This window comes from Equus caballus, chromosome 10, assembly GCF_041296265.1.
Source record: "Equus caballus isolate H_3958 breed thoroughbred chromosome 10, TB-T2T, whole genome shotgun sequence".
NCBI lineage: Eukaryota > Metazoa > Chordata > Mammalia > Perissodactyla > Equidae > Equus > Equus caballus.
Window position 1 is genome coordinate 22,767,176 of NC_091693.1, and position 12,689 is coordinate 22,779,864.

The 12,689-nt window shown below is 40.7% G+C and overlaps 1 protein-coding gene and 1 pseudogene across 1 annotated transcript; both read left to right on the forward strand.

Annotated features, from left to right (window-relative positions):
- EQUCABV1R-PS945 (vomeronasal 1 receptor equCabV1R-ps945 pseudogene) lies at positions 1,822–2,549 on the forward strand (annotated as a pseudogene).
- On the forward strand, positions 3,877–4,944 carry EQUCABV1R919 (vomeronasal 1 receptor equCabV1R919). Its single transcript, NM_001166863.1, has one exon. The coding sequence runs from the start codon at positions 3,877–3,879 to the stop codon at positions 4,942–4,944; it is 1,068 nt and encodes a 355-aa protein (NP_001160335.1).
- Positions 4,945–12,689: the final 7,745 nt, after the last annotated feature.

The following is a 12,689-nucleotide window of genomic DNA, read 5'->3' on the forward strand; positions in this document are numbered from 1 at the left end:
CATGTGCTTTCCATCATGACCATCACACTGAACCAACTGTCCTCCCAGCAGAAAGGAGTCGGGTGAGTATTTTGACATCAGCCTGAGGGCACAGTCTGTAAGGAAGGAAGTCTAAGTAAGCGTTCCTGTCTGGAAATGGGCTTCTGGGGTTAGAAAGAGATCCAGTGGCAAAGCTAGACAGGGAGGCAGAGTAATTCCTTAGCAATGAGCTGAGATTTTAAAGAGTGAGTAGGATTCAAGGCCCTACGCCGATCCCTGATGTCCTGCAAGGGAATTAATAAAATCCTCTGTGAGGATGATTAGGGATGAATAATCCCAGTGATAATGAAGAATCATTTCAAGGTGCTTAAGGACTGTAGTTAGGAAATCATTCTGCTGTTCACATTACATTAGAGGAATCATAGATTAAATTTTCAGTATTATTAGGGGCGTGCTTATAATGTGTTCATGCCTGCAACACAGAGTAGCATAGGACTGTCACAATTTTTCTAATCCTCTACAGAAATCATGTACATGAATTTCTCTGGAATCAAGAAACTATATTTTATCTGACACTGAGCACGTGAGTCCATAACCTACTGGAGACAGTCACTGTGTCTCTAGTGAAAACACCTGAGGTCTGATGACCATGGCAGCATTGCTTTCCCTCTTGAAGTGCGAGAAGGATGATGAGGAAAAAGTAACTTTATAATTATGAGTTTCAGACAACAGTTTACAGGACCAAATCTATCTTGTCTTATTTTCTCTGCTTTAATAAGATTTAACATCAATCCCAAGGTCACAACTCATTTCCTTAAGATTGTAATTTACACAGTTCACAAGAGTCCATAGTCTTAAAATTCCCTATTGCACGTCTCTTGTTTCAGCATATCACTTGAAAATCTTGCCTTATTCCTAATAGTTTTCCATAACCTAGGTATTAAGAAATACCTAAGCATCTGAACCAGACTCTTAATAACGTGGTGTCTATTCTACACTGACGTATCACATAATAGCATTTCCTGCATCATAGTTTATGGAACAAGGTGATATTTTTCACTAAGTTTTTTGATAGATGCCACTTTGGTTTTTATCCTGCCATGATAGCAAATGAGTCTTTCTGCTCCCAAACTAATATTGAGTAAATCTTGCATTATTTAAATCTAATATGGACAACTGAAACATTCCTTCACGATTAACCTGTAATTACTGCATCTCCAATTTTTTATCATCTCTAACATTTCATTCATTTTTGATTTTGACCTAGAGAAAAAATTTTTAAACAAAAATTGAAACTTTTTATAATTAAAATTACAAAAAAATAACAACCATATGAAATAAAATGGAAAAGTATGAAATTGAAAGCTATACACAGGTATGGATTATTTGAAGACACAGCTAACGTGGTTTGTTATTGTGACAGAGCAGTTAGGCTACTGTCTTGGCCACAAGAATAGCCAAGTTCATATCTCCATTCAGCCCTTAAGCAGCATGTGAATTTAAACATATTTGACCACCCTGTATCTAAGACTTCTTATCGTTACAATGAAAATAATGCCAGTGCTTATGTAATGCAGTTAGGAAAATCAAACAAAGTACCACACGTAGGGCATTGTAGCAGTGACTCAGACATTGTAAGTGTGACTAAAAAGTTATACATTCCACTCTGAGAAGCTTCTGAACAGAACTTAGGTATATATTTCTGAGAAAGTGTATTGGATTTGAGCTCATATGATGCATGTAATCCACACAACAGGTTAAACTGCAGGATCTTCTGGCTCTGAAGACAAGTATCAGTCACTGAGAACTGACAGATAGGCCTCCAGGGATTTGACAAGAACGGTCTGCATATCTCAGGCTATTGTCAGCATTGTGGGTGTTTTCTCTTTGATTTACCATTATCTCTTCCTTTACTACAATGAATGTGGTTGGAGGTTCATAGATTTGATCCTCAAGCACCTGTCTATAGTCACTTCTTGATCATTTCCTTTACAGTGTCTCCAAGACAATGGCAGCCTTTTGTTGAAGCTTTTCTTTGGTGATTTTTGAAAGCAAATTGTTTTCTATCCTCACAAACCTGGAAGGGTGTGTCCAGTGGCACCACCTGCCTCTTATGCATCTCCTGCCATTGAGATCAACTCCATGAACTCCAGGTGGGTGAAACTTAAGTAAAAGCTCCAGAGAGGATTGAGGTTTCCATTTTCCTTTGCTGGACGCTGTACATGATGGATAAACATCCAGCATATAAATAGCAGCGTATAAATGGTAAATAAATATCATTTTCCCTATGTAAATGATTGCCAAATTTAGCAATAAGTCATCACAAAGGACAAAGATTTAGGATAAGCTGTGCTGAATTTCAAGAGAAAATCACAGATTCACTCTAAGCAGCATTGTCCTGATCCCCTTTCATGGTTGGCCTCACAGTCTGGACCCATAGATCCATAAATTTCATCCTGTTTGGACACAGTCAACAGGCCACACACATTCGTGAAAATAACCTTTCCCCCAACAAATCCCAAGTTTGGGGGGAAGAAATGTATTTTTTAAAAATTAAAGACACATCTACTGGTCATTAGTGCACAGCTCTGTGGAATTTCACCAACGACCATTCCTCTGTTCACAACACCTAGATAAAGAAACAGAATGTTGTCAGTCCTCCTAAACCCTGTTGTGCCCCATATAAGTCACTCTTCCCAAGGGTGTAGTTCTGGTGGGTATAGTTAGAGGACCTGGGAACAGGTTTACTACCATCTTAACATTTGAAAGATTAGATCACATTTGTCTGTGTTGTACTTTATATAAATGGAATCATACAGCATGAAATGGTTAATAATGACGCTTTTTCCGTTCCACATGATTATTATGAATTTATCTGTATTGTTCCGTATTATTGTTGGCATTCGTTAGCATTTCTACTTGGGGCTCATTTGTGTAAATATCAAACAATTAATTGATTCAATTTACTTTTAATAGACAAGTTGGTTGCTTTGCATTTGGGGATATTTTGAGTAATAATGAGTGCTGATACATAAATTCTGTGATTATTTTTTTCGTGATATGACTACAAATTTCTGTTGAGTATATTCATATGAGGTGAATTTGCTGGGAACAGAGGATTACCTTTGGTCCACTAAGGTAGGTACCATACAGTTTCCCAAAATATTTGGACCAATTTTAACACTCATCCGCAGTGTACCAGATTCTTGCTTTATTTTCATCCTTCACAAAACTTGGTGTTGTGTTGTTTCATTCTAGATTTCTAGGTGATGTTTGATCATACCAGATAGAGATATGTTTGTATTTTTCTGATTACTTAGGAAGTTGAATATATTTTAGACATGTTTTATCCTTTGACTATCCTCTTACTGAAGTTTCTGTCTTAATGATATGCCCATTGTTTATTCTACTGGAGGTCTTTAGGAGTTCTTTGTGCTTCTTAAAAGTATGTGTTTGTGTGTGTGTGTGTGTGTGTGTGTGTGTGTGTGTTGATGAGAATCAGCTCCTATTTTTATTATAAAAGAATGATATTGCATCCATATGGTTAATATGTTCTGTGCTGCTTAGGATATAAGAATATTTTCTTAATAAATTTTATCAAATTTTAGATCAGCAAGGCATTCAGAGTTAATTTGTTTTGTAATGATGTTAATGATCAAGATTTTTCTTTTTTCCAATATAGCTAGCAAAGTTCAGCTTATTCTCAAAGTGTGGTTTCATGCTTTCCTTCCATATACTCTCACTTCTCATTACTTCCCCCAGGATCAGACCACTTCTTTAGTGCTGACTTTTCCATGAAGTATATCTGTTACCTCTCCATCTTTTTGTGAATTATGAAGGCTTGACACTCGAACAGGAGCACACAAGGCAAGTTACTCTTGGTGTCAAAAATCTTCAATGAATCTTTGGGCTCCGAGGAATGACTGTTCCCACAACTTGAAGGAAAACATGCAGAATGACACAATAGAATCCAGTAAGATGACAATAGCAATAATCGCCTTGTCACAGACTGTAATTGGAACACTGGGCAACTTCTGTCTGCTTTGCCATTACCTCCTGCACGGCCACACTGAAAGCAGGTTGAGGGCCACAGATCTGATTCTCAAGCACCTGACTATATCTAACTCCTTGATCATTCTCTCTGCAGGAGTCCCCCACACAGTGGCAGCTTTTGGGCTGAAACATTTTTTAAATTATTTTGGATGCAGATTTCTTTTGTATGTTGAGAGAGTGGGCAGGAGTGTATCCATTGGCACCACTTGCCTCTTGAGTGTGTTCCAGACCATCGTGATCAGCCCCATGAGCTCCTGTTGGAAGCATCTTAAAATCAAAGCCCCAAAGTACATTGGGTTTTCAATCTCCCTTTGCTGGATCATTTACATGGTTGTAAATTTAATTTTTCTGGTGTCAGAGTTGTACATGTCTAGCAAATGGAGCAGGAAAAACATTGTAAAGAAAAGAGATTTTGGATACTGTTTTGCTACTGACCAGGGGAAAATCAGTGGCTCAGTATATGTAGCATTAATAGTATTCCCTGAAGTTTCCTTTACTGTGGTCATAATCTGGACGAGCGGTTCCATGGTTTTCACCCTGCACAGGCACAAGCAGCGGGTCAAGCACATTCACAGGAATCATGTTTCCCACAGATCCTCCCCTGAGTCTAGAGCCTCGCAAAGCATCTTCATTCTGATGATCACCTTTGTATCTTTTCAAACCCTCTCCTCCACTGTTCACCTTTGTATTGCTCTCATTGATCATCCCAATTGGTGGTTGGTGAACACTGCTCGCCTAATTTCTGTGTGTTTTCCAACTGTCAGCCCCTTTCTGCTCATGAGCCGTAACTCCACTGTATCTAGGCTCAGCTTTGCACGGAGAAGAAATACAAAATTTGCTAATGTAATCAGAAAAATGGAAATGGTAGATTTTGGCACCATGTTCAGTTATTTATTCACTAATCCTACTTGAAAAGTTAAATAGAGTCTAAGGAGAAGACACATGTCCTTCTAAGGAAGACCTTAATGAAGATTGATGTTTCCTCAGCTTGTTGAATATGAGAGATACACGAGGATAGTTAAAGTGAATAAAGCAGCTTTGCATCATTTTGATGACTAGTATCCTAAAGAGTGTAGTCTTACTCCAATTCTGCTTGAGGCAAATTGAATGAATTTGGGCCTAGCCTCTGAATGAAATGAATCAGAGTGGTTGAACAAGTGGTATACTTGTGGGAATATTAGGCAGAGAGAAAACAGTTAGGAAATGAGTGTTGCATATTGTTGGAAGGCAAAACTCCATCGTTTTCCAAAATATATGCACGTACAGCATGCCGCACCATTAAGAATACTGGGCATGCTGTATTCCGAGTTGTACATCCTGGTCATTTGGGACATCGGAAATATTCAGACAGACCAATTGGAAGCTGTTTGTCCTGTCCTGCCTTTACCCAGTAAACCTCAATAAAGGCTCTGGCCGAGACTTTCCCATCACTCCTGCTTCTACATCCTGACAAATACATGATGCTTTCAGTGTGTCCCTGCATGGCCAGATGTGACCCTCCTCTTGGGAAAATATAAGTAATAAACATCATCTTTCAGTGGCATTTGTCTCTCTGCTATCTCATTCAATCACCTTTATAAATTAAGACCCAGTCACAAAACTCTCTCCAAGACAGCAAATAGGAATCTGGTTTACATATGGTAAAAACAGAAGCAAAGGGATTTTATAGGAGGGTGAGAAGAATGCCCTTTTTGCAAAGAGACAAGTAATTGTAGATTCTGAAACCATGAGGAAGAAGGATACAAGGACAAAAGGTCTAAGACTATAATATAAAGGCTCACACATGTGCAGTGCTTTATATTTACCAAGTGCTTTCACTGAAGAGACTTACAATATTCCTGTGAGGAACGCAGGAAACATACCATTTACCACAAGATTCTGAGAGTGAGGGAAGTTACCACTGTGTCCAAAATCAGGACCAGATACTTCTGTTTCCAAAAACAACCAACAATCCTCCCACTACATCTTAACATATCCCCTACAGAAGAAAGCCCTTTGCTGACTCTATTATCCTTTTATTCCCATGGATGGGCTGACTATATGATAGGAGAAATGCCCCAGATTCTCCTTTCTTCTATGACCTCCCTCCAAGGGCTTGGCTAGCTGAAGGATCAGGATCCCACAGCTGACATCCTCAGAGACCAGGGACCTGGAACCCCACAGAAAGGAGTGTAACCCTTGAAAGTCCAAGTTTTGACCAGGCAGATCCTTACCTCTTCTATTACCTTGCCAGAGCTGCTGTAACAAAACACCATAGATTGGGTGGGTTAAACAACAGAATTTATTTTGTTTCATTTCCGGTGGCTAGAAGTCCAAGATCAAAGTGTGGACAGGTTTGGTTTCTTCTGAGGTCTCTCTCCTTGGCTTGGAGATGGCGCCTTCCTGCTACGTCCTTCATGGTCTTTCCCACACAGGTCTAGTATCTCTGTATGTGTTCAAATTTCAGCTTATAATAAAAACACCAGTCGTGTTGGTTAAAACTCACCCTATTGACTTAATTTTAAATTATTCACCTTTTTAAAGGCCGTATCTCCAAAGACAGTCACATTCTGAAATACTGGGGTTAAAGCTTCAACACACATAAATTTGTGGGTAGGCACAATTCATCCCATAACATTCAGCCCTTTCAATCCCCAAAATTCATGTCCTTCTTACATGCAAACTACGTATTCCCCAATCCTGAAAGCCCAAAAGGCTTAACTCATTCTAGCATCAACTGTAAGGCTCAAATCTCACCTAAAAATCATCTAAATCTAGGGTAAGACTCCCGATATGATTCATCCCAAGGCAAAATTCCACTCCAGCTGTGAACCTGTGAAATCAGGGAAGTTGTCTGCATCTAAAATACAATTATCTGAGAGGTATATGATAGTCATTCCTATTCCAAATGGAAAAATTGGAAAGAAGAACAAAGTCATGGTTTCCAAGCAAGTCTAAAACTACAAGACAAATTCCATTACATTTTGAGGCTGATCTTTTATGCTGTTTGGCTGGATGTTTGTCTTCTGGGCCCACAGGGGTGGCAGCCCTCATTTTGGGCCCAATGGAGCATCAGAAATGACCCCAACACCCTGAGCAAAAACCATGTACCCAAAGCCTGGCCTCTGTAGCAGTGGCATCGTGCTGTTCTCTGAATCACTTTCAAATTCATACTTCCCTTTATTTGAAGAACAACACATGTTTGCAGCCAGATAGTTCTGTCATCCCATTCTGTAGAATCCTAGTAATCCAACAGCCTTCCTTCTGAGGTGGGGACCATGAATCTGCATCTGTAATATAATCCCAGGTGGTGCTGATGCTTCGCTCCCCGGATCCCTGATTCAAAGTACTCACTCCCATCCCCCTTTCAGTAGCACTAAGCTAGAGAAAGCTAGCACAGCACATCTGACCCCCTTACACACTACCATTACATCTCAATGGAAATACTATTGGTTCCCTTCTTTTTTCATATGATGGGGAAGGAATGAAACCTAGACCGATAATCCCTGTGGAGCACGAGAGGGCTGCTATAGCAAAAGTCTGAGGACACCAAAAGAAGATGCAATCTTTGGCATTGCCAGTGCAGATGCTAGGAAGGGCAGTGCATTATTAAGTGCAAGCAGGGGCATTTAGTAACATGGCCTGGGAGAGGCACCTGGGCTGGTGGGAAGGGGCTTGACTGCCTGCATTTGCATTGCATGGACATTTGGTTGTGGATAAGGTGGTCTCTTGCTTTCTCTGCAGTAGTTACATATCTAAGGTTGCCATCTTGGATGAGAGGATGGATTAGATCAGCAGATTGTACAATTTGGTGGTTACTTCTGAAAAAATCTCAGATGATGATGCTCTTTCACAGCCTCCAGACCCCAAAAAGGTAGAGGACTGTGCACTGGGTGCAGATTATAGGTGCAGCTGAGATGTGGTCACACTTTCCTGTCTGGCTACCCCCATGAAGTGGGAGTCTCATTGTCATGCACGGGATACTGTATTGGAGTAAGTTATGCTGAGGCCTTATGTTATTTGTTTCTATTCAAAGTTCAGTCCCAAGACTCTCATGCTGCCCTTGAGGACATCTAGATTGTACGAGGCCCTGCATTCAGGTTCATTAGGTGATGCCCCAGATACCCTGTATGTGTTCAGGTGCAAAAGTTTGGACTGAAATTAAGAGATTGCAATGAGGGTGAACCAGGACTCCACCAGGGCATTCCCATGTTAGCAGGAGGACAGGTTGTACTATGGATCCTGCTTCCAGGTAGGGCTGAAATTTGCACTTGGGTAGCATTAGGATTCTCAGTGAGTGGTTCAGGGTCCCAGGCTGGTGGAGAGAACAGGTTGCTGCTGCTGATTCTGGGCTGGGAGGGCCCAGAATGTTCCACAATTTTGGACACAGGTGCAGGCTTGGGGAAAGGGCACATGTAATAGAACAGACACTTTAGGAGAGATTCTGTGTTGCAGTTTGGTTATGTGAATGGCACAGCTGGGCAACTGTCTTGGTGAAGACCCAAGTGTTGCCTGGGAGAGGGAGATGTGGCCAGGAGCAAAGCACATTGCATCATTGGGACAGAAGGTCCTACTCTCGTGACCCTTCCAGATCTTGCCATCTGTGTCTCTTCATCTGTATCCTTTATTACAGCCTTTAATAACCTGGCAACCTAAGTGTTTCTCTGAAACCTATGAGCCATTCTAGCAAATTAATTGAACCCAAGGAGGAGGTCATTGGAAACTTACATTTGTAGTCAAGTCAGACAGAAGTTGTGGCTAACATGTGGACCCACTACTTCTAATTGGCATCTGAAATGGTGTTGTAGCAGTTTCTGGGAAAAGCCCTACAGCCGTGGGATTTGACTCTATTTTCAAGAAGTGTTAAAATTGAATCAAATTGCACAACATCCTACTGATGACCAGATAATTGCTTGTTGTGGGGAAAAATCTCCTCACATTTGGTGACCGAAAGTGTCAGAAGTTGTGTTCTGTGTAAAAGTAGACTCACAAGAAAGAAGCACACAGTAGAGAAAAACTGTTTTCCCCTTCATGTGCATTTGCATGAAAAATATCAGCTATACTCCTCAACTACATAAAAAGGAGGATAAACCTAAAACAGGAAAATTGTTACGACGAGAGATCAAAATGGAATCAGTTGTGTTAATATTTTTCATTAAATGTGTTTCTATGTTTTTAGATTTCTACTGTTGCTGAAATAAAGTTCTGTGAATTTAGCAGTTGAAAACACCAGAAGCTTGTCTTCTCACAGGTTGGTAGGTGAGAAAGCTGAAATCAAGGTGTCGACCATCCCAGTCTCTTCACTGGAACCTGGGGGAGCGTTGTTTCCAGGCTGATTCACGTTGTTGGCAGAATAAATTTCCTTTGGGGACTTCCATGTGCTTCCCTCCATCTTGAAAGCCTTCATTAGCAAATTGAACGCCCCTCCTGTTTTGAATCTCTTCTTGCTTTCTGTTCTACTTGAGTTCCATTGTTTAAGGATCATGTGGTTACATTGGACTCACCTTGATGATGCAGGACAATCTCCTGTTTTAGTCAGTCAGGGCTGCTACAACAAGAACATCACAGACTGAGTGGATTAAAAAACAAACATTGATTTCCTGACTTTCCAGAGGCTGGGAAATTTCAAGCTCAAGGTGCAGGCAGATTTGGGATCTGGTGAGATAAATCATCTAACTCATCGTGGTTTGCTAATGGCCCTTGATTTCTCATATCCTTATGTGGTGAGAGAGACAGAAAGCAAGTTTTCTCCTGTAGCCTCGTGAGAGCATTAATTCCATTCAGGGGGCTCCACCACGTGACACAATTAACTCCAAAGGCCCTGCCTCATCATACAATCACATTAGGGGTTAAAATTTCAATGTATGAATTTTGGGGGGACACAAACATTTGGTCCACAACATAATCTGATGATTAGTAACCTTAATTACAACTTCAAAGTCCCTCTTGCCACGTAATGTAATATGACCGATGTACTAACACCAGGGAATGGAGATCAGCCTATTTCAGTATGAGACCAGTCCATTTTTTGCAATTAAAAGATTTTCTTTTTATTGTTGTCATACAGACAAACTATTACCAGAAGTTATCTCTTTGGATTGTTTCATACAAAGGAAAACATTACTTACAGTATTTCAGTTCTCTTTTGTTATATTTTATTTCTTACACAAAGCATGTGTTAACTTTTGGAAATACTACAAGAAATAGAAGGACTTTCATCAATTCAGTATTGGGTTTAAAAAGTTCTTTAAGACATAAGCATTTGGAAAGTGACATATCTTATGCCAACAATGAATGTCCAGTGCTAGCAAACCAGCCTTCCTGCCAGACACACGGTGGTCACAACTTCTACCAGGAATTCCAATAAAAGAGAGAAATAGTGGTGGTGTTTTTCACTCAAAGTTCTCCCTGTGGTCCTACGGTATGTAAAATATAAATGTTTGCAGGCATATTTTATATGAGCAAGATTTTTGCAGCATGGGCTGAATGTAGAAACAAACTGTGGTTAAGTTGTGAGTCCAATGTAAATGAGGGCATTTTTGAATGGAAGAATGAATTAATAACCTTCAATCATGTATTCTTGCCACCTTCATCCACTTATAATAGATACTGCCTCTCTCTCCACCTCCACCAACCATGACCACCCCCCACTTCCATTCCACCCCCACTTAGGTCATTAATTCCTTGATCCAGCACCATCACTGTCCAATCCCTGGACCTGCACCTGTCCCCTCCCACCTCCACCTGACTTCTACACATCCACACACCACCTCTACCCTGCAGCCACTTTGCATTCCATCCCTTTGTCAACTCCATCCCCTTTGCTCCCAGGAACTTCCTCCCATCTCTCCTGCCTTCCATCACCTCCCCATCCTTCTTCCCCCTTGAATTATATTTGCCCCAATTTCAGTGAACTCAGCTCAATTCTCTTGGCCTCTTGGCCCCTCCCTCAAAATCCCAGCCCTCAAATATTGGGTGCTATCAGCTCCCCATGTCCCCAATTCATGACCCCATATTAGCCCTTGCTCTGGGTGTTTCAGCTGCCCTCAAGCCTAGTCCTCCCTCAGCTGACTTCATCTCCTAAAACCGTTTTGTCTCCCTGTGCCCATCACCCCCCTGCAAGGCTCCAGCTCACCTTCTCACCCCCTGTCTCTGCCTTGAAACACTAACTACTCGCAGGGCATCCATACACCAACAATGCACTGCAATATATTTGCGTTGTTTTGGTTTTTTGATGCTATCTTGACCCACTTTTGCAGCCCTTGCTACAGGGAGGTCACTTTCCCTTCTTGAGAAGGTGATTAAATCCAAACCAAAACATTTCCCTAATTGGGTTCTCACACACTGGACTACTAGGAACACACACGCATTGCTCCAGGTCCAGTACCAGAAAACTGGGGACAACTCCAATTGAATTTCTTCTAAATTCTTGCACACTCAGCATTACTCTATGAGCCAATTAACCTCTTTTTTGCTTTCTACAGTTAATATTACCTTAGCCCAATGTAGTAATCTTAACCCTGTACTTTGATTCCAACACCACAGAAGGAAAGTGACCACAGCTGCATTTTAATAACAGATTACCTGCTTGCTCCTAGGAATGATCTTCAAGAAACTTCTATTGATAATGCTGACCTAATTTGGTTTACAGATAGGTCTTACTTGCAAAGGATTAGCAAAGACATTACTGGGCTGGAAATGCAATAACATCCTGGACATAAGTGAGAGCACTTACTTACCAGAAATAAAGTCAGCACAGCAATCTGAATTAATTGCTTTAACTAGGGCTTGTCAATCTGCTACAGACTATTTATTTATTTATACTGACAAATATTTATACTGACAGCCATTATGCTTTTGAAGTGGCATACGATTTTAGAATGCTCTGGAAACATCCAGGGGTTTTAATACCTTCAGGGAGACCCATAAAAATGGAAAGCAGGTTTCAGAATTACTAAATTCTATGCCACTACCAAAACAATTGGCAATTATTAAAATACCTGGCTGTTCCAAATCTGACATTTGGAACCTAAAGGAAATCAGCTTTCAAATGTAGGTGCTAAGCAGGCAGCTTTAAAAATTTATTCTATTCAGCCTCCAGAATGCCCACTGCTCTCTGTTAACCCTGCTAAGCCAAAGAAAGGTTTCCTTCTACAGGCTTTAGAAATTGCTATAGAAGAAGAGAAACAAATCTGGCAACAAAACGGGGAGAACTTTTGACCCCACCACACAAATGTGGTTTCGGCCAATTAAAAAACTCATAGTGCCTACTGAAGCACAATTCCACTGCTGAAGCATATACATCAAGTAACTCATTGGGCACCTGAAAAGATCATTTTGTGGGGAATTGATATTTTTGGAAACTTTCTCCTACAGTGGCTCATAAAGCCTATGATCATTGTACCGTATGTCCTAAATATAATCCCAGAAAACCACCTCATGGGTCATAAGATCACTTTCCCCTTCCTAAGGGACCCTTTGAGGTATGGCTATTGGACTTTGTTCAAATGTCACCACTCAAGGACATAAATATCTCTTTGTAATTATTTGTGTGTTTTTCCCAGAGGTTGAGGCTTTGCCTTGCAGGAGAGCAACCGCATTAACACTAGGTAAGTTGTTACTAGGAAGAATAATTCAAGCTTAGGGAATTCTATAGAGTTACACGGTGACTGGGGAAC